This window comes from Alnus glutinosa, chromosome 7 (genome assembly GCF_958979055.1).
Source record: "Alnus glutinosa chromosome 7, dhAlnGlut1.1, whole genome shotgun sequence".
NCBI classification, from domain to species: domain Eukaryota; kingdom Viridiplantae; phylum Streptophyta; class Magnoliopsida; order Fagales; family Betulaceae; genus Alnus; species Alnus glutinosa.
The window spans coordinates 1,730,340-1,749,143 of NC_084892.1; the positions used below are offsets into that span (position 1 = coordinate 1,730,340).

At 35.3% G+C, this 18,804-nt stretch overlaps 2 protein-coding genes across 2 annotated transcripts; both read left to right on the forward strand.

Moving 5' to 3' along the window:
• The first annotated feature begins 2,250 nt into the window (after positions 1–2,250).
• Positions 2,251–2,772, forward strand: LOC133872601 (uncharacterized mitochondrial protein AtMg00810-like). The gene has a single exon (XM_062310157.1). It carries the CDS (start codon positions 2,251–2,253, stop codon positions 2,770–2,772), a length of 522 nt encoding a protein of 173 aa, XP_062166141.1.
• A 7,902-nt stretch (positions 2,773–10,674) lies between these two features.
• On the forward strand, positions 10,675–14,372 carry LOC133873719 (iridoid oxidase-like). The gene is made up of 4 exons (XM_062311465.1): positions 10,675–11,262; positions 11,362–11,834; positions 12,867–13,492; positions 14,297–14,372. Exons 1-4 carry the CDS (start codon positions 10,803–10,805, stop codon positions 14,355–14,357), a joined length of 1,620 nt encoding a protein of 539 aa, XP_062167449.1. The 5' UTR covers positions 10,675–10,802; the 3' UTR covers positions 14,358–14,372.
• Positions 14,373–18,804: the final 4,432 nt, after the last annotated feature.

Genomic DNA, 18,804 nt, shown 5'->3' on the forward strand with positions numbered 1-18,804 from the left:
ATTTTCTAAGAATAAGCTCCGTCGGTTCACTGCCTTTCTAGGAGTAAAAACCTCATCTTCTACCTGGCATAGAAGACTTGGCCATCTACATTTTCGGATCCTTCAGCAAATAATAAATTCAAACCAGCTCCATGTAACAACCTCTAAGACTAATTCAGTTTGTATTGACTGTCATCTCACTAATAGTCGACGACTCCCCTTCCCTAATCACAAACTGTTAGTGAATTCCCCTTAGAGCTTGTTCATAGTGATGTTTGGACATCTCCAATTTTTTCAATATGTGGATGCACATACTATGTTATTTTTGTTGACGACTTCTCTCTGTATACTTGATTGTTTCCTCTCAAACAAAAACCTGATGTGCTTACATGTTTTATTAAATTTAAATGCTTACTGGAAAATCTTCTATCTTGTAAAATCAAACAAATTCAAACTGATGGAGGTGGTGAATACAACTCTCATCCTTTTAAACAATTCCTTGCTACTCACGGCATACACCACAAAATTACTTGCCCACACACCTCTCAGCAAAATGGGATTGCTGAAAGGAAGCATAGACATGTCATTGAGACTAGCCTAGCTCTCCTTGCACAATCCCATCTACCACCTAAATTTTGGGTGGAAGCTTGTCTCACGGCTGTGTACCTCATAAATCGCATGCCCTCACACACACTGCAGAATCTCACCATTTATACCAAGCTATTTAAGGCTGAACCCTCTTACTCAGAATTGAGAGTGTTCAGGTGTGCATGCTATCCACACCTTCGGCCTTACAATAAACACAAGTTAGAATTCAAGTGTAAACAGTGTATTTTTCTTGGCTATAGCTCCAACCATAAAGGCTATAAATGCATGGATCTGAACACCTCTCTAATTTATCTCTCCCGAAATGTTGTTTTTGATGAAAATCTTTTCTCTGCTCATACAAAGGCCACTGCTACACTGCCCTCTGCAAAGGATCACTCTCCTCCACCAGGTATTGTGCTACTACCATCTCATTTTTTCTCTATTAACTCACTGCCTACTAGTCACACACGAGACACTACTGTTTGTCCTACTGATGTTATAGGACTCTCACTGCATTCTACTGAACCTACCACACCCTCATCCGAGAACTTGGAAGACCATCCCCTCCCATCACTAGCGCCAGCCTCTTCTCCTTTAGTAGCCAGTTCTGCCGCAGACCCTTCTGCAGTTGCCCTGCCTATCGATTTTCCCCCAGTAGACCAGCCTGCCTCTCCTCTACAAGAGTCTCCAACACCTCATTCCTTTCAGGATCCTCCCTCAATAGGCTTGGTCCCTGCCACTTCCCAGGCACCTCCTCCTCCGAGCAGCACCACCGTAACACCTATCACTCATCGTGTCACCCATTCCCAAATTGGGAACCTGAAACCCAAATCCTTCCATGACTTTAAACTATACACTGCCGCCAAACACCCTCTAAGATCATTCTTAGCCCACACTTTACCCCGTGAGCCCACCACTTACCTTTAGACCTTCTCCGATCCCAAATGGTGTACTGCTATGTAATCTGAATTTCAAGCTTTGCTAGACAATTACACTTGGACCCTTTGCCCGAGACCCCTTCACCTCAATATTATCAAGAACAAGTGGGTGTACAAACTGAAACAAAACGTTGATGGGATAATCGATCGGTACAAAGCCCACCTTGTTGCTAAGGGCTTCCAACAACGTGATGGTATTGACTACGATGAGACCTTCAGTCTCGTCATCAAACCTGCCACCATTCGGCTCATCTTGGCTCTTGCTCTCAACTTCAACTAGCTGCTTAAACAACTCGATGTCTCCAATGCTTTCCTGCATGGAGTGCTCACCGAAGAGGTGTTCATGGAACAACCTCAAGGATTTGTTCATCCCGACTTCCCTAATCATGTTTGCAAACTCGGTAAGTTACTCTATGGCCTCAAGCAGTCCCCTAAAGCCTGGTTTCAAAGACTATCTGAGGCCATTCTTGACAGGGGCTTTGTTGGCTCTAAGGTGGACACTTCCCTATTCTTATTTCATGGTTCTACTGTTCATATTTTTCTTCTTGTATATGTTGACAACATTATTGTCACAGGAAATAATTTACCTGCTATTAACACCTTGATCTCAAGTTTGCAAGAAGAATTCAAGCTTAAGGACCTTGGCAACTTGTCCTACTTTCTTGGCATCCATGTGCACCACAACACTTAGCATCTACACCTCAGTCAATCAAAGTACATCGTGGACCTGCTGCGGCATGTCAACATGGATGGTACTAAGCCCTACTCGGCCACGTGTACCTCTGGCAAGCGGCTCATTGCATCAGATGGTGATCCTCTCCCTGAGCCTTCCCTGTACCACCACATCATTAGTGCCCTTCAGTATTGCACGCTTACAAGGCCCGGCATCTCCTTCACAGTCAACCAGCTGTGTCAGTTCCTTCATTGTCCCACACCCACCCATCTTAGTGCTGCTAAGCGTATGCTCTGTTATTTGAAAGGGACTTCTGATTTTGGTCTTCTCTTCACCAAGGGCTCCCTGCACCTCTATGCCTACTGTGACTCGGACTGGGCAGGGGACCCTTCAGATTGCAGGTCCACCGGTGGCTATGGGGTGTTTCTTGGCTCTAGCTTGATTTCCTGGCATGCCAAGAAGCAGCCTGTGGTCTCCCGCTCTAGCACCGAAGCAGAATATCGCTCCTTAGCCGTCACCATTGCCGAACTTTATTGGCTAAGGATGCTTTTTAGAGAACTTCAGGTCTGGCTTCCTACTCCTCCCAAGATCTAGTGTGATAATATAGGCGCCATTGCCCTGGCCTTACACCCCATATATCATGCTCGAACCAAGCACGTCGAAGTTGACTACCACTTTATCCGTGAAAAGGTACTCCACAAAGACATTGCCATTAACTACATCTCCACTCATGACCAACACGCTGATATCTTCACCAAAGGGCTTACCTTTGCCTGTTTTTTGTTTCTACGTGACAAGCTCATGGTCGTTGCCCCTCCCATTTGCTTGCGGGGGGCTGTTAAGACAACTGTCCTTACTGTCCAAGGTGTCGCAGGTCATGGAACCCCAGCTGTCCAATATGCACTAGATCATGACCATGCTGTCCAAAGGCACCTCAAATCCTGCATGCAATTCCTTACCTTGCGCAGCCAGCAACCAGCAATCCATTCAGTCCATTCACAATCCCATGTATCACAAACCTACAATCACGCAATTAGCAGCAGCATCCTCCCAACATCCATATATTCCCTTACATGGCCAACGGTTATATATTGTCTAAATATTAGTCTTCCCTTTCCTTTTATAAATACAGTACTCTTTCCATGTATCTCCCTTTCCTTTGTTTTGCAGTTACTTGAGGTAGTGGGCATGGGTACGTGTCTGGAATTATGGGAAGGTGAATAGAAGTCAGTGACTACTAGGGGGATATGTCGTGTTTATCAAAAAAGGAACCAACAAGATTTTTAAGAAACAAAATCAACTGCATCCCATGCACAATCCGAGTATTCATAAAAACATTTTTTTTTTTTTTGGTTGTCATTTTAGTTAATCGTACAAGAGTTTGAACACAAAAAGCGAGTTCTCGTCTGGAATAAGCTGTCTTCTTCTGAAGAGTTTTGACCCAGCCAGGATTTTATGATTCTGTTTAGTATACAATTTCGTAGATGGAAGAGGCAGCAATCATGGACTACGAATGCATGGTAGTGGCAGCATAATCACAGCCCCATTTCTGTGAGGAAATGCCGAAGTGGGGTTGTCACAGTTTGAGCTTTTGAGGGATGTTTGACACTCAGATCTGTGGATCTCTCTACCCCAACCATTGTTATTCTTGAGAGAGAGAGAGAGAGAGAGAGAGAGAGAGAGAGAGAGAGAGAGAGAGAGAGAGAGAGAGAGAGAGAGAATCTAAAGAGTGAAAAGTTAGAAAGGGAGAATCTAAATAGACATTCCACTTCCTCCCAAACAACGTAAAAGGAAGAAAACATTTGCTTCAAAGGTTTGGTTCAGAAATTCCTTAGATTTTACCAAAACGACATAGTTTGGTTTAAAAAAATATCCAAAACCATCTCAGACCTCCATTTATTTTACAGCAGATGTGCTACAGTTTTAAACTACAGCACCGAAGCCGGATCTGTAAGGGAAACATCACTCTAAGTTAGGTGTACAGGTGTCCCCAAAGGATAGCTCAATCAGTTGGAGACCATGCCTCATGAAGTGGAGGTCATTAGTTCGAATCCTCCCTCCCTACTTATGTGGACAAACGAAAAAAGAAAAAGAAAAAGGTTAGGTATACAGGTTAATGACTTGTATTTTACAAGTCTTGAGGTGGGCTCCAGTTTGTATTATTTATTATTATTATTATTATTATTATTATTATTATTATTTATCTTTTTCACTTCTTTTGTCTCAACCGTAGGGAGAAGTTTACATAACACTTCACCTCAACTCACTTATTTAAGTTATTTACAAGACTTAACATATTGGGTAATTTATAAAAAGAAGAGTAGTGAGAGGCAGGAACTTCGGGGCCTCGGGCAATACTCAGTAGAGAAAAAACCAAAAAGAGAGAGACGTAAGAGTTATCTCACGATTGGAGTGCTGAAAGGCTTAGAGAATTAAGAGATTATTTTTATCTTTTGTATTTAATTCTAAATTCTCTTTTGTGTGAAAGTAAGATTTGAGTGTGTCGCGGCTTTTGATAGTGAATTTCTTTCGGGTCGTTTCCGCCAGTAGATGTAGGCTTATTAAGTGGAACCACTTAAATCTTGATGTTTTGTGTCATTGTGTTATTCTGCCATTTTTCGCTTCTTAACTAATCCCTAAAATTAGTTTTGTCACAACATTAGGTGAGGGTCTTCTTTGGAAAATGCTCTATTTTCTAAATTTTCATCCCCAAAAGTGGTTTTCAAATGATGTGTCACCATCCTATGAGATGAGGACATATTTTTCAAAATAGTATATCTCATCTATAATTGACACATCATTTGAGAATCAACTTTTAAGAAAAAAAAAAAATTGGTAAGCGTCTTCTTTATATTGGATGCTACTTAAATTATCTTTAAAAAATTAACTGATACCTTTCTAACTTTAAGAAGTCATTTGAAATTTTTAAATATGAAGGAAGAATTTGATCAAATGTGAAATTTCAATGGCCACTTAAACAATTTTTCCTAATTATTATTACAAATTTCTTACAAATTAATATGGTAATACTTACATGTGAGACTTATTACATTTTCCATAAAACAATTAAATCTACCAAAATTAACACTTAAAAATTGGGTAGTTGTTGTGTATGTTATTTGACTTGAGAAACTCTAGATTCTGTAGGGATAGATTCATAAATATTATTATTAATGTATTCTTTGATATTCTCTTCTGATCAGTTGGACTAGAATTTAATTATATCGCGCGGAGAATGTAATTAGGCTTTAATTATTGGTTGCTTTGTAATTAGTTTTCATCGTGATTCGTGAGTACTGTCTTCCCTTCCACAAGGTGCTATTGGTCTTGTTTGGCAAAAACAGGTATATAACAGAGTAGTGGGTTGTTAATTTTGAAATTAGTAGAAAGTGATAATGTGATATAAAGGAAAAAAAAAAAAAATTGTATAGAAAAGTGAAAAAGTTTTGTATTGTAGTGATTTTTTTTTTTATTTGAATAGTAATAAAAAATTATTAATGTGATATAAAAAGTAAAAAAAAGTGGAAATGTTTTGATGTTGATCTTTATTAGAAAATATGAAAAAGTAAAAAAAAAAAAAGAAAAAAGAAAAAAGAAAGAAAGTACGTGAACAGTAAAATGCACTACTGTGTTCCGTTCACATTCTTGCCAAACAACCCCATTAGTACTTGGTGGTTAGGTTCTAGGGTTGGTGCGCTCAGCCCCTAGCGGACCCCTACCTTCCCTTATAGAAAAGTCTCTTTTTTTTTCTTTCTTCTTTTTTTTTTTTTTTTTTTTTTTTTTTTTTTTTTTTTCAGTATTGTTTTTAAAATTTAGACTAACTGGTAGTTTAGTAGTCAACCTGTACGTAATACTTATGCTATATTTTATTTCATTGATTCATGCATGATGAGAGCCGCAATCGATTAAAAATAATAATGATGTTGGCGGTACCATTTATTTCTGAGGTGATAATGGAATACTACTTTTCTTTTTCTTTTTTTCTTTTTTTAACAATAAGATTTGAGTATTTCATCGATTAAAGATCACGAGCATAAATCTCTTATATCAAAAAGCATAAAGCTCTACAAAATCATAGACACATGTTATAAAATTACATAATTATAGATACAAACAAAATTTTTACAATAAAGTACTATATATGACTTTCATTTTCCGCAAACCCATGTATAAAAATAGTTAAAGAGCATATCTGCTCCAAGGAGACTAGATCTAAGACAATGATAGCCAAATATCCTATAATTTATTTATTATTATTTTTTTTTTTAAAAAAATGGCCGTGAGAGATAACCTTTCACATCTGACTAATCTTCATCACATAGATCACCCATGCGAATAGATCTAAAGAGAATAAAACTCTTATATATTCAAAGTAAAAACACAACCAGCAAACAACAGCAACGTCCAGGGAGGAAATGAACGGCACAACACGGAGGTAGATGGACAAATGCATAACGGAGATGCCAAAATTATTGATTTGGTTGGATGACACCTACAAACAAAATAAAAATCCAGAATGGGAGGGGGAAGGTAAGAGAAGGGAGTAGAAAGGGAAAGGGAGAAGAGGAGGGAGCAGATCTACTCCTTCCTTCTCTCAGATCTAATGGAATACTATATTTAAAGAGACATGTTTGTGAATAAATTATCCATTCCAGTATTTCTATGGATGGAGGAATTCTGCATAGGATAATTAAAGATGTAGTAGGTAATCATTTCACATACCAAACATATATATTCTCAATCATTTTACAAAGAGAAATGATATATAAAGTTATAAATCATATTTTTATTCTACATGAATTAAACCCAAAATCAAAAAGAAAGAAGAAATATTGGGCCATGTTTTTATCGTCTTATGCACAAACCAATCACCAAAAAATATTTTTAGAGAATTTTTTTTAAAAAAATTGTTGAAAATATCTCCCTACAAAAAACATCTTACGTTTATTTTTTAACGGAGCTTAAGTTTGATTTGACACTGGTAATTAAATTGCTGAATTAAGATATCTTAAATGAAAATAATTCGTTTTGTGAATGGACACCATACAAATACCGTTAAATAAAATAACGTAAAATATTGACAATCAAATAAATCTCTCCACTTGGCATGTTTCACTACAAGTTTTTGTTGTTATCATCAAGTATTTATATTTTTGTTTGAACCTGCTTGTTCGAATAATTCATTTTTCTTTATTCTTTTTTGTTTGTGAATGTGTTTATCCAAATAAAATACGATTTGAGCTCCAACTCATTCATTTTATATGTACGTTTTCAGTCAGTTATGTTTCCTTAAGACGATCGTACAATTAACTTATATTTAAATATCTTATAACATAAAAGAACCATCAACAAACGTATGATATAAGTTAGGAAAAATATATTTACACAACATACACTACACAATTTTTACACAACACACTTATATGGGATGCGACCCATGTGAATGGGACCCACCACATAGGTCCCACCTAATGTGAGTGTATTGTGTAAAAACCGTGTAGTGTGTTACATCCCCTCTTACATTGTTTCGGTCCCATGCATGTAAGTCCTACGTGTGGGACCCACACAATTAGGGACAGAGCTAAGATTTAAGATTTGGAGGGCTCAAATTAAAAAAAAAAAAAAATTGGAAGGGCCAAAACTAAAAAAATAAAAAAAAATTTATGGGTAAAATTTTTTAATTTTTAATTTTTTAGGATTTTTTTTTTTTTTTGGAAAACCTCAGGCCTTGGGGGGCCAAGGCTTGGGGTAGCTCCGCCCCTGCACACAATATGAAAGGGGGTTATGTAAGAGTTGTGTGTGGATTGTAAGGAAAACATCACTCTAAGTTAGGTGTACAGGTTGATGACTTGTATTTTACAAGTCTTGAGGTGGGCTCCAGTTTTTATTATTTATTATTTGTTATTATTAGAGAAATGCTAAAAATACTTATAGTGTACAACAAGTGCACTACCACAAGGCACAATGGAGTGTGACCCACACATTGGGTTCCACCCCATTAATGTGTCTTGTGATAGTGCACTTGTTGTGCACTATGAGTATATGTATCATTCCCCTTATTATTATTTATCTTTTTCACTTCTTATGTCTCACCTTTTGGATATGAGTGGTTTTCTCTGTACTACTTTTTGTACTCTACTATTTTGATAGTAAATTTCTTTCGGGTCGTCTTCGCCTGTAGATGTAGGCTTATTAAGCGGAACCATTTAAATCTTGATATCTTGTTTGATTGTGTTATTTTATATTCTGCCATTTTTTGCTTCTTAAGTAATCGCTAAAATTAGTTTTGTCACAACATTAGGTGAGTGTCTTATTTGGAAAACGCTCTATTTTCTAAATTTTCATCCCCAAAAGTGGTTCTCAAATGATGTGTCACCATCCCATGAGATGATGACACATTTTTCAAAATAGTAGATCTCATCGATAATTGACACATCATTTGAGAATCAACTTTTAAGAAAAAAAAAATTGATAAGCGTCTTCTTTATATTGGATGCTACTTAAATTATCTTTAAAAAATTAACTGATACCTTTCAAACTTTAAGAAGTCATTTGAAATTTTTAAATTTGAAGAAAGAATTTGATCAAATGTGAAATTTCAATGGCCACTTAAACAATTTTTCCTAATTATTATTATAAATTTCTTACAAATTAATATGGTAATACTTACATGTGAGACTTATTGCATTTTCCACTAAACAATATTTAAATCTACAAAAATTAAAACTTAAAAATTGGGTAGTTGTTGTGTATGTTATTTGACTTGACAAACTCTAGATTTTATATGGATAGATTCATAAATATTATTATCAATGTATTCGTTGATATCCTCTTCTGATCAGTTGGACTAGAATTTAATTATATCGCACAAAGAATGTAATTAGGCTTTAATTATTGGTTGCTTTGCAATTAGTTTTCATCGTGATTCGTGAGTACAGTCTTCCCTTCTTCATGGTGCTATTAGTACTTGCTGGTTAGGTTATAGGGTTGGTGCGCTCAGCCCCTTGCGGAGCCATACCTTCTCTTAGAGTATTCACAACAACTTCTTTAAAAGGGGTCTGTTCTCTAAAATTTAGGAAAAATTTCAAGAAAGTTACAAAAACTCCTCCACAGTTTTTGTTTCACTGGGAAGTGAATAGTATTTTCCAATGTATTGGGAAGCACTATTCACTTCCTATTCAATTGTTTATTTACAAAATATATTATTTATCTCCTACTTTATCTTCTCTTTCCTGCTTTTAATTAAAGTAAAAGTATATATATATATATATATATATATATTTTAATGATATACAGAAAAATGAAGGGAAGGTGCTGTGGGGTGTTTTTTGATAGGAAAGTAAAAAGTAGTTTTAGAAAAAATGGTTAGGAAATTGCTGAGAATGCTCTTATAGAAAAGTCTCATTTTTTTTTTTAAGTATTGTTTTTAAGATTTAGACTGACCGGTAGTCTAGCGTAGCATGTATATGATGCAAGTTAGCTTATTGAATGATTTGGAAACGCATCCTCTTTCTATTATCTATGATGGTCAAATTACTGCCATGTTAATTAGTAACTCTAAAATTGTACGAGCTTATTTGATATGTAATTGTGTTGTGGAATATTTGTTTGAATAGTAATAAGAAGTGATTGATGTGATATAAAATTTGAGAATGATCTATAAAAAAGTGAAAAAGTTTTGTTTTGTAATAAGTTTTTTTATTTGAATAGTAATAAAAAATTATTGATGTGATATAAGAAGTGTAAAAAAATTAGAATGTTTTTTATTTGATTTTTTTGGGAAAAGTGAAAATAAATAGATAGAGATTTAAAATGGTTTGCCAAACTAACTCGTAAGAATCTTAGAGATATATGATAGACGAGGGAGGAGGGAGGAGGTTCAGATTTTCCTCCAATTATACCCCTTAAAGTCGTTCCAAACACAAACCGTTAGAAGATGACTTTTCACTTATAAGCCCAAATCTTTTATCACTTTTGAAATAAGATACTCAATCTTTAAAAAGTGTCAATGTAGGGTATCAAATTTTTATCTTTCAATTTTTTTCAATTTCAACTCTCTATTAGAATTTTTCGTTAAACTCTATAAAAATTTCCTAAATACCCCTCCTTTTTTTAGAAAAAGAAAAAAAAATTGCAAAGATTTAGGTGTTGGTCAGAATTTAACAGAATTTACAAAAATACTCATGCCTAAATCTTTCAAAAAATATTGATATTTTTTAAAAAACAAAACACATGAGTATTTTAGAAATTTTAATATAATTTAATGGAAAATTTTAACAGATGGTTGAAATTGACAAAAATTGAAAGATTGATACCCTAAATTGAAACATTTTAAAGTTTGAGTATCTTATTTCAAAAGTGATAAAAGATCAAGATTATAAGTAAAGTTCTTCTAACTAATAAAATATTATAAAAATTTATATAAATAGAGACCCATGATATCTTATCCAAGGGTCCTTGCAAAGAAGAATATTGATTTATTCGATAATTTTTCAATTTTTTTTCCGCAAGATTTGTCACATTAACTAGGCGACAGAATTAAACGCTATAAAAACCGACCCCGGAGCTAGAGTAATTGCAAGCCAGCAAACAAATTAAACCAAAAAACCCAACATAATTAGAACATGGAGTACGAGGCTCTGGGGTTTCTCCTAGCTCTATTGCTATGGGTTGCATGGGTAATAATGATACAGCGCCGCGACCGACACGTTCGACTGGAGGAGCAAGGTGATCAGCTCCCACCAGGGCCTAGATCGTGGCCAGTGGTTGGAAACATTTTCCAGTTGGGTTGGGCACCTGTACCCCACGAGTTCTTTGCAAAGCTGGCTCGACGGCACGGTCCCATCATGACCCTTTGGCTAGGGTCAATGAGCACGGTGGTCATCTCGTCCAAAGAAGTGGCCCGAGACATGTTCAAGAACCATGATGTGGTTCTTGCCGGTAGGAAGATCTACGAGGCCATGAAGGGGGACTATGGCAATGAGGGTTCCATCATTACTGCTCAATATGGATCTCACTGGCGAATGTTGAGGCGCTTGTGCACCTCGGAGTTTTTCGTCTCAAGCCGTCTAGAAGCCATGAGAGGTACTGTTATTCATTCAACTCATGATCGATGTTTATTTTTGATAAACTTTTAGCTATATATAGAACAGTGTAATTTACTGTTGATATATGTTGGAACAGGTGTTCGTGGGAGGTGCATCGATGAAATGGTGCAGTACATAGAAGACGCTAGTGCATCTGGTACCAAAGGCATCGATGTTGGGAGGTTCTTCTTCTTGATGGCTTTCAATCTTTTAGGAAACCTTATGTTTTCAAAAGACCTGCTGGACCCCAAATCAGAGAGAGGGGCCAAGTTCTTCTACCATGCAGGCAAGGTGATGGAGTTGGCAGGGAAGCCGAACGTCGCGGATTTCTTGCCAATTCTTAGGTGGCTTGACCCACAAGGTATAAGAAGAAAGACCCAGTTCCATGGCGAACGAACCTTTGAAATCGCAGGGGGGTTCATTGCAGAGAGGATGGAGAGCATGGAAAATGGTCATAATGGTGAAGAAATCAAGAGAAAGGACTACTTGGATGTGCTTTTGGAGTTTCGTGGTGATGGTGTGGAGGAACCCTTAAGGCTTTCTTCAAGAGCTATCAACGTCGCAGTGCTTGTAAGCCATCTTTTCTTTCCATCTTTTGCAGCCTCCACTCACAGCTAGAACACCATATATCCACGCAAATCTCTTGGTGTTGCCACATATGATATGTTTTCTTTTAAAACTATATATTCTAAAATTGACGAAAGTTCTTAAAAATAAAAATATCTACATCTTTTTCAATTTTTGTTTTAAAAAATATATTATATATAATTTGATTCTCCATACCATTAATTAAGATCCATTGAAATATATATAATTTATGATAAGATTTTCTTCCAAATTGGGTTAAAGAAAGTTTCTTTAATTTAATTAGTCTATATTAAACTAATATATTTTCTTAGAACTTGTGATTCTTATTTCAGTACTTGCGTGCATTTGTAATACAATCATCTAATAAACTGACAAGTATCCTTAGACCAAGACAAGTAATATCTTTCATTAAAAGTTTTAAAATGCATATGAGAAAGGGAAATGAGAAATTACATCCTTTAAGAGTACATTTACGTCAAGATTCTAACCTAATTTAGTGGAATGTCGTATTGTTTATAAAATCTATCGCGGTACAGTCAAGTGGTCAAAGGACGGATTTGGGATGAGTTGTGGAGTCAGACATTTTGAGTCTTATTATGTACTAGGAGTTTTCCTAAATTATTTGATATACGGTTATGACAGGTGTGGTTTGAAGGAGTAATTCTATCCTAATGTCCTCTTAAATGTCACGTAGCTTTTAAAATTACAATTGAATTTGAGATAATCATTATTAGAGTTTGATCTGATGATAATTTTAGAGCTACCTGACATTTGAGATGACACAAAAATGACTCTGATCCTTCTTATAGCATTAGTCGATCCGAAGAGCCTTGCTTTGATGAGCTTTTTTATCATTAAAAAAAAAATGTTTTGCTTTATTTTAAGACAGCTCAAGAGTGTCAAAAGAGGATTCGTCCTTTCTCCTGGCTTTCTCTTATCCTCTCACTTTTAAAAAGAAACTGTCAAAAAATGCATATCGCATCTGGTGTCAAAATCAGATTATGGACGTTTCAGGAGATGTTTATGGCGAGGACGGACACAACGACGAGCACATTGGAGTGGGCAATGGCTGAGCTTCTCCACAACCCTGAAACTTTGAAAAAAGTCCAGGCGGAGCTGAGGATTGCCCTAAGCCCAAACAAGAAGCTCGAAGAGAAGGACATCGAGAACCTCCCGTACCTCAGAGCTGTCATAAAGGAAACGCTAAGGCTACACCCACCTCTCCCTTTCCTATTCCCCCACATGCCCATGGACTCCTGCAACATGCTCGGCTACTCTATTCCAAAAGAAACACAAATCCTAGTTAACGTTTGGGCGATTGGACGAGACCCCAAGACTTGGGACGACCCTTTGGTTTTCAAGCCGGAGAGGTTCCTGGAGCCAAAAGTGGTGGATTTCAAGGGGCACCATTTTGAGTTCATACCCTTTGGATCTGGGCGACGCATGTGCCCAGCCATGCCACTCGCCTCCCGTGTGCTTTCACTGGCTCTAGGGTCTCTCCTGCACTCATTTGACTGGGAGTTGGCCGACGGGCTTAAGGCCGAGGAGATGGACATGGCCGAAAGGATGGGGCTAACGCTCAGGAAAGCTGTCCCATTGAAGGCTGTGCCAATACCTTTCAAACGGCACCATACGTGTTGGTAAGAAGTTCATTTGTGTTAAACAACTTTTACTGCTTTTTTCTGTAACTGCTGATTGTCAACAGTCAAACCTTTAATTAATCATAGGAAAATAATTATTGTGCAACTATTGTGCAAGGTCTTAAAGACGTGGAGTGAGTCACATGTAGTGAGTTTCACCACATGGATCTCACGTGGGACTCATCTTAATTATATATTCTATATGATGATCTGATTTACAATGTGTGGAGATTGTAATATATATCGTGGCTATGATCTCTTGTCAATTGTCATCCCCAAACATGTATCATTTATATAAGGACAATAAAATGAGACTTTGAAATTTGAATCTTGTAGTGAAAAAATCTTAAACTAGCTAGAAACCTTAAACTAGCTAGAAACTTTGATGAAATGATTGACTTTGTGAATATAGAATTTTCTTTTTCTTAAACTTTCTTTTGTACGTAGTTTTGTTGCTATGATCCATCCTATTATTCAAGGGATTGACAACAATGTTAAAGGAAAAGTACAACAATATTTGTATGAACGAAGTCTTTTTTTTCTTTCTTCTTTTTTTTCTGAGCAAGAAATATGGAGTGTGGATTAGCACGAAATATGGAGATCAACAGGGTAGGATCAATGTAGACGTACAATATACTTTGGCCATAGCCAATTAACCGATTGATTAGACTAGCAACTCATGGTGATCCATGAAGAGAGATCCATGAAGAGAGAGAGTAGTTGGGAACATTTTACCAAACTTGGAGCTCATGATATATTCTAGATGTTGATATTTAATGCTTTTTCATTAACTTTTCATAGCAGTCGACTATACATGTTGCATGAGCGATGCCAACAAGTTTCAATTTCCGGGAACAAAGATTAGCGCACTTTATCGTAGCAATGGAAAGTCTGGTGGCATAATCTTTTGGATGCATTGAGTCATTAAAAAGACATTTAAGAAGATTGGTAGAAATACAAAACTCCATATTTCTTGACGCTTCACACATTTTAAGCGTGAATTCAAGGCAACGATGGATATAAGTCATTTCCTCAAGATCAAGTTGAAAAGGTCGTTGAAGGCTAGTTGATAGTAGAGTTGGAGTAGGAGAAAGAGGGATAAGGTCATTAATTAGCATAGACTTCGAGTATTATGAGGATAATCAACTCAATGATAATCACCGGCTGAAGTTTTATTATATGTTTCCTAGCCATCATATTTCTCCCGCTCTAAAAATTCTCTTATTTTGACGTCAAATTGAATCATTATCAAAGTTAAATAGCTTGAGACCATTGAAATATAAACTTATTCAAAAAGAGTTATAAGAATTAATTGTAGCTTTTGGAAATATATAAGAGAATATTTTAGTAAAATAACTTTATATTGGTTCAAGTAATGTCTTTGGCTAGGAGCGTAAAGGTTTTCCAATAGATTTTTATGCAAATAATATGTGACTCTTGGTGAAAGTTAACTTTATTAGAAAACTTACATAAGAGAACATGTGAAGAGGTATCATAACCCAAGCTCAAGAAAATTAAAAATAAATAAAAATAAAAGAAGATGTATCATCCAATATTCATAACATATTAGATTAAAATCTCCATTTAAACAATATTTTGAAACAACTATTGGCTTAAAAGAAATGATAAGTATGTAATATTGGAGTGCATGTAGTACTGTAAATCATCATAGTATTTCATTTATACAAAGAGATTATAAATGGTTAAAGTTACAAATAGAAGTGATTTGTTATATTGTCACATCTATAATAAAAGAACAAAACAAACTAATTATTACAATTATGCATAATTGTATGACATAGTTTTTGAACAAAAAAAGAAAAAGATCATTCTCATACGATTTTCATATAATTATAATAATGTGACAGTGAAAATTAAACATTAATTTTTTTTCACAACATATTATACTCTTCCTTATTTGCTTACGAAAAAAAAAAAAAAAAAGGGATAGCGGTCCATGGTAAGCCCCCCACCATTATATGACATAGTTTTTGTACAAATTTTCTGGTAATTAAACTCAATGCATTTAAAAAAAAAAAAAAACACTTTAAAATTACGTGTTCCTTAGGAACGATATCAATTTAATATATATATATATATCCTGTGCTGTCTTGAAAAAGGTTAGAGTTGGAGGAGAAATCGGTCGAGCATATAGGTTCACATGCAGTTGAGCCCAAAGTACTCAGAGATGGTATGTACACAGTAGCCATCTCCTTTTTCTTTTTCTTGTTTTTTTTTTTTTTTTAATATATATATATATATATATATATATATATATATAGATTTCAAATAATAATGTTCTCTTTATATAAGGATATGCCTATATAGCTAGTCGAATCTAGGGGTGGGCATCGGTTCGGTAGGCGGTTAAGTTGGTTAATTCGGTCGGTTAACCGACTTTTGTTGGAATGCAGTCGGTGAATTTATTTCGATTATGTCGGTTAAGCGGTTAATAGGTGGTTGGTTAAGTCGGTTAAATCAGTTAACATTCGGTTAACATAGGTAAGGAAACGACGTCATTTTGATTTTTTTAAAGAAAAAAAGAAAAGAAAAAGAAGATCAAACGTTTCGTTCTTACTAAAACGACGTCGTTTTATTTTATGTCGGTTATGTTAATTGGTAGGAATAAAATACGGTTCGGTTCGGTTCGGTTACCGAACCGGCTTTCAGAACAAAATTTTATACCGACTACTAAACCGAAATTAGTCAGTAGAGTCGGTAGGTGGTCAATTTCAGTTTGGTTCGGTAAGCGGTCGGTAGGTGGTAGGCAGATAATTTGCCCACCCCTACGAATCACTAAAATAGTAGTCAACCTGTACGTAATACTTATGCTATATTTTATTTCATTGATTCACTAATTCATGCATGATGAGAGCCACAATCGATTAAAAATAATAATGATGTTGGCGTTACCATTTATTTTTTAGGTAATAATGGAATACTATTTTTATTTTTATTTTTAACAAAAAGATTTGAGTATTTTGTCGATCAAATATTACGAGCATATAGCTCTTACATCATAAAACATAAAGCTCTACAAAATCATAGACACATGTTATAAAATTACATAGTCATAGATACAAACAAAATTCTTACAATAAAGTACTATACCTGACTTCCATCTTTCCTTAACACATGTACAGAAATAGTTAAAGAGCATATCTGCTTTGAGGAGACTAGATCTAAGACAATTGTAGCCAAATATCCTATAATTTTTATTTTTATTTTTATTTTTATTTTTTTTTAACCGGCCGTGAGAGATAACCACTTACATCTGACTAATCTTCATCACATAGATCACCCATGCAGGCAGATCTAAAGAGAAGAAAACTCTTATATACTCAAAGCAAAAACACAACCAGCAAACAACAGCAGCGACCGGGGAGAAAATGAATGGCACAGTACGGAGGTAGATGGACGAATGCATAACGGAGATGCGAAAATTACTGATCTAGTCGGAGGACACCTACAAACAAAATTAAAAACCAGAATGGGAGGGGGAGGGTAAGTGTGGGGAACAGAAAGGGAAAGTGAGAAGAGGAGGGAGCAGATCTACTCCCTCCTTCTCTCATATCTAATGGAATACTATATTTAAAGAGACATGTTTGTGAATAAATTATCCATTCTAGTATTTCTATGGCTGGAGGAATTCTGCATAGGATAATTAAAGATGTAGTAGGTAGTTATTTCACGTACCAAACATAGATATTCTCAATCATTTTACAAAGAGAAATGATATATAAAGTTATAAATCATATTTTTATTCTACAGGAATTGAACCCAAAATCAAAAAGAAATAAGAAAAATTGGGCCATGTTTTTATCGTTTTACATACAAACCAATCACCAAAAAATATTTTTAGATAATTTCTTTTTTTAAAATTGTTGAAAATATCTCCCAACAAAAAACATCTTACGTTTATTTTTTAACGGAGAGTAAGTTTGATTTGACACCGGTAAATTGCTCAATTAGGATATCTTAAATGAAAATAATTCATTTTGTGATATGGACACCATACATATACTGTTAAATAAAATAACTTAAAATATTGACATTCAAATAAATCTCTTCACTTGGCATGTTTCACTACAAGTTTTTGTCTTTATCATCAAGTGTTTATATTTTTGTATGAACCTGCTTGTTCGAATAATTCATTTTTCTTTAATTTTTTTTTTCTTTGTGAATGTGTTTATCCAAATAAAATACGATTTGAGCTCCAATTCATTCATTTTATTTGTACGTTTTCAGACGGTTATGTTTCCTTAAGACGATCGTACAATTAACTTATATTTAAATATCTTATTATATAAAAGAACCATCAACAAACGTATGATATAAGTTAGGAAAAATATATTTACACAACACACACTACACAATTTTTACACAACATACTCTTATGGGATGAGACCCATGTGAATGAGATCCACCACATAGGTCCCACCTAATGTGAGTGTATTGTGTTAAAATTGTGTAGTGTGTTACGTAAGGATCATGTCCCTATAAGTTAGAGTAGAGTGATTCCCTCACAACCTCCATACAACCCCTCTTACATTGTGTGGGTCCCATGCATGTAAGTCCTACGTGTGAGACCCACACAATTAGGGACGGAGCTAAGATTTAAGATTTGGGGGGGTCAAATTAAAAAAATAAAAATAAAATAAAAAATAAAAAATTGGGGGGGCCAAAACTAAAAAAATAAAAAATTATTGGTAAAATTTTTAATTTTTAATTTTTAATTTTTTTAATTTTTTTAATTTTTAGGGGAAAACCTCAAGCCTTGGGGTAGCTCCGCCCTTGCACACAATATGAAAGGGGTTATGTGAGAGTTGTGTGGGGATTGTAAGGAAAACATTACTCTAAGTTAAGGTGTACAGGTTGATGACTTGTATTTTACAAGTCTTGAGGTGGGCTCCAGTTTTTATTATTTATTATTATTAGAGAAATGCTCAAAATACTTATAGTGCACAATAAGTGCACTACTACAAGGGACAATGGAGTGGGACCCACACATTGGGTTCCACCCCATTAATGTGCCTTGTGATTGTACACTATGAGTACATGTATCATTCCCTTTATTATTATTTATCTTTTTCACTTCTTTTGTCTCACCTGTAGGGAGAAGTTTTCGTAACACTTCACCTCAACTCACTTATTTAAGTTATTTACAAGACTTAACATATTGGGTAATTTATAAAAAGAAGAGTAGTGAGAGGCAGGAACTTCGGGGCCTCGGGCAGTACTCAGTAGAGAAAAAACCAAAAAGAGAGAGACTTAAGAGTTATCTCACGTTTGGAGTGCCGAAAGGCTTAGAG

Bases quoted from the DNA above. Each gene is read 5' to 3' on its own strand.
- LOC133872601 (XM_062310157.1), top strand. From the start codon at position 2,251: ATGGATGGTACTAAGCCCTACTCGGCCACGTGTACCTCTGGCAAGCGG.
- LOC133873719 (XM_062311465.1), top strand. From the start codon at position 10,803: ATGGAGTACGAGGCTCTGGGGTTTCTCCTAGCTCTATTGCTATGGGTT. The intron at 11,263-11,361 runs GTACTGTTATTC...ATGTTGGAACAG, and splicing joins CCGTCTAGAAGCCATGAGAG to GTGTTCGTGGGAGGTGCATC. The intron at 11,835-12,866 runs GTAAGCCATCTT...TGGACGTTTCAG, and splicing joins CTATCAACGTCGCAGTGCTT to GAGATGTTTATGGCGAGGAC.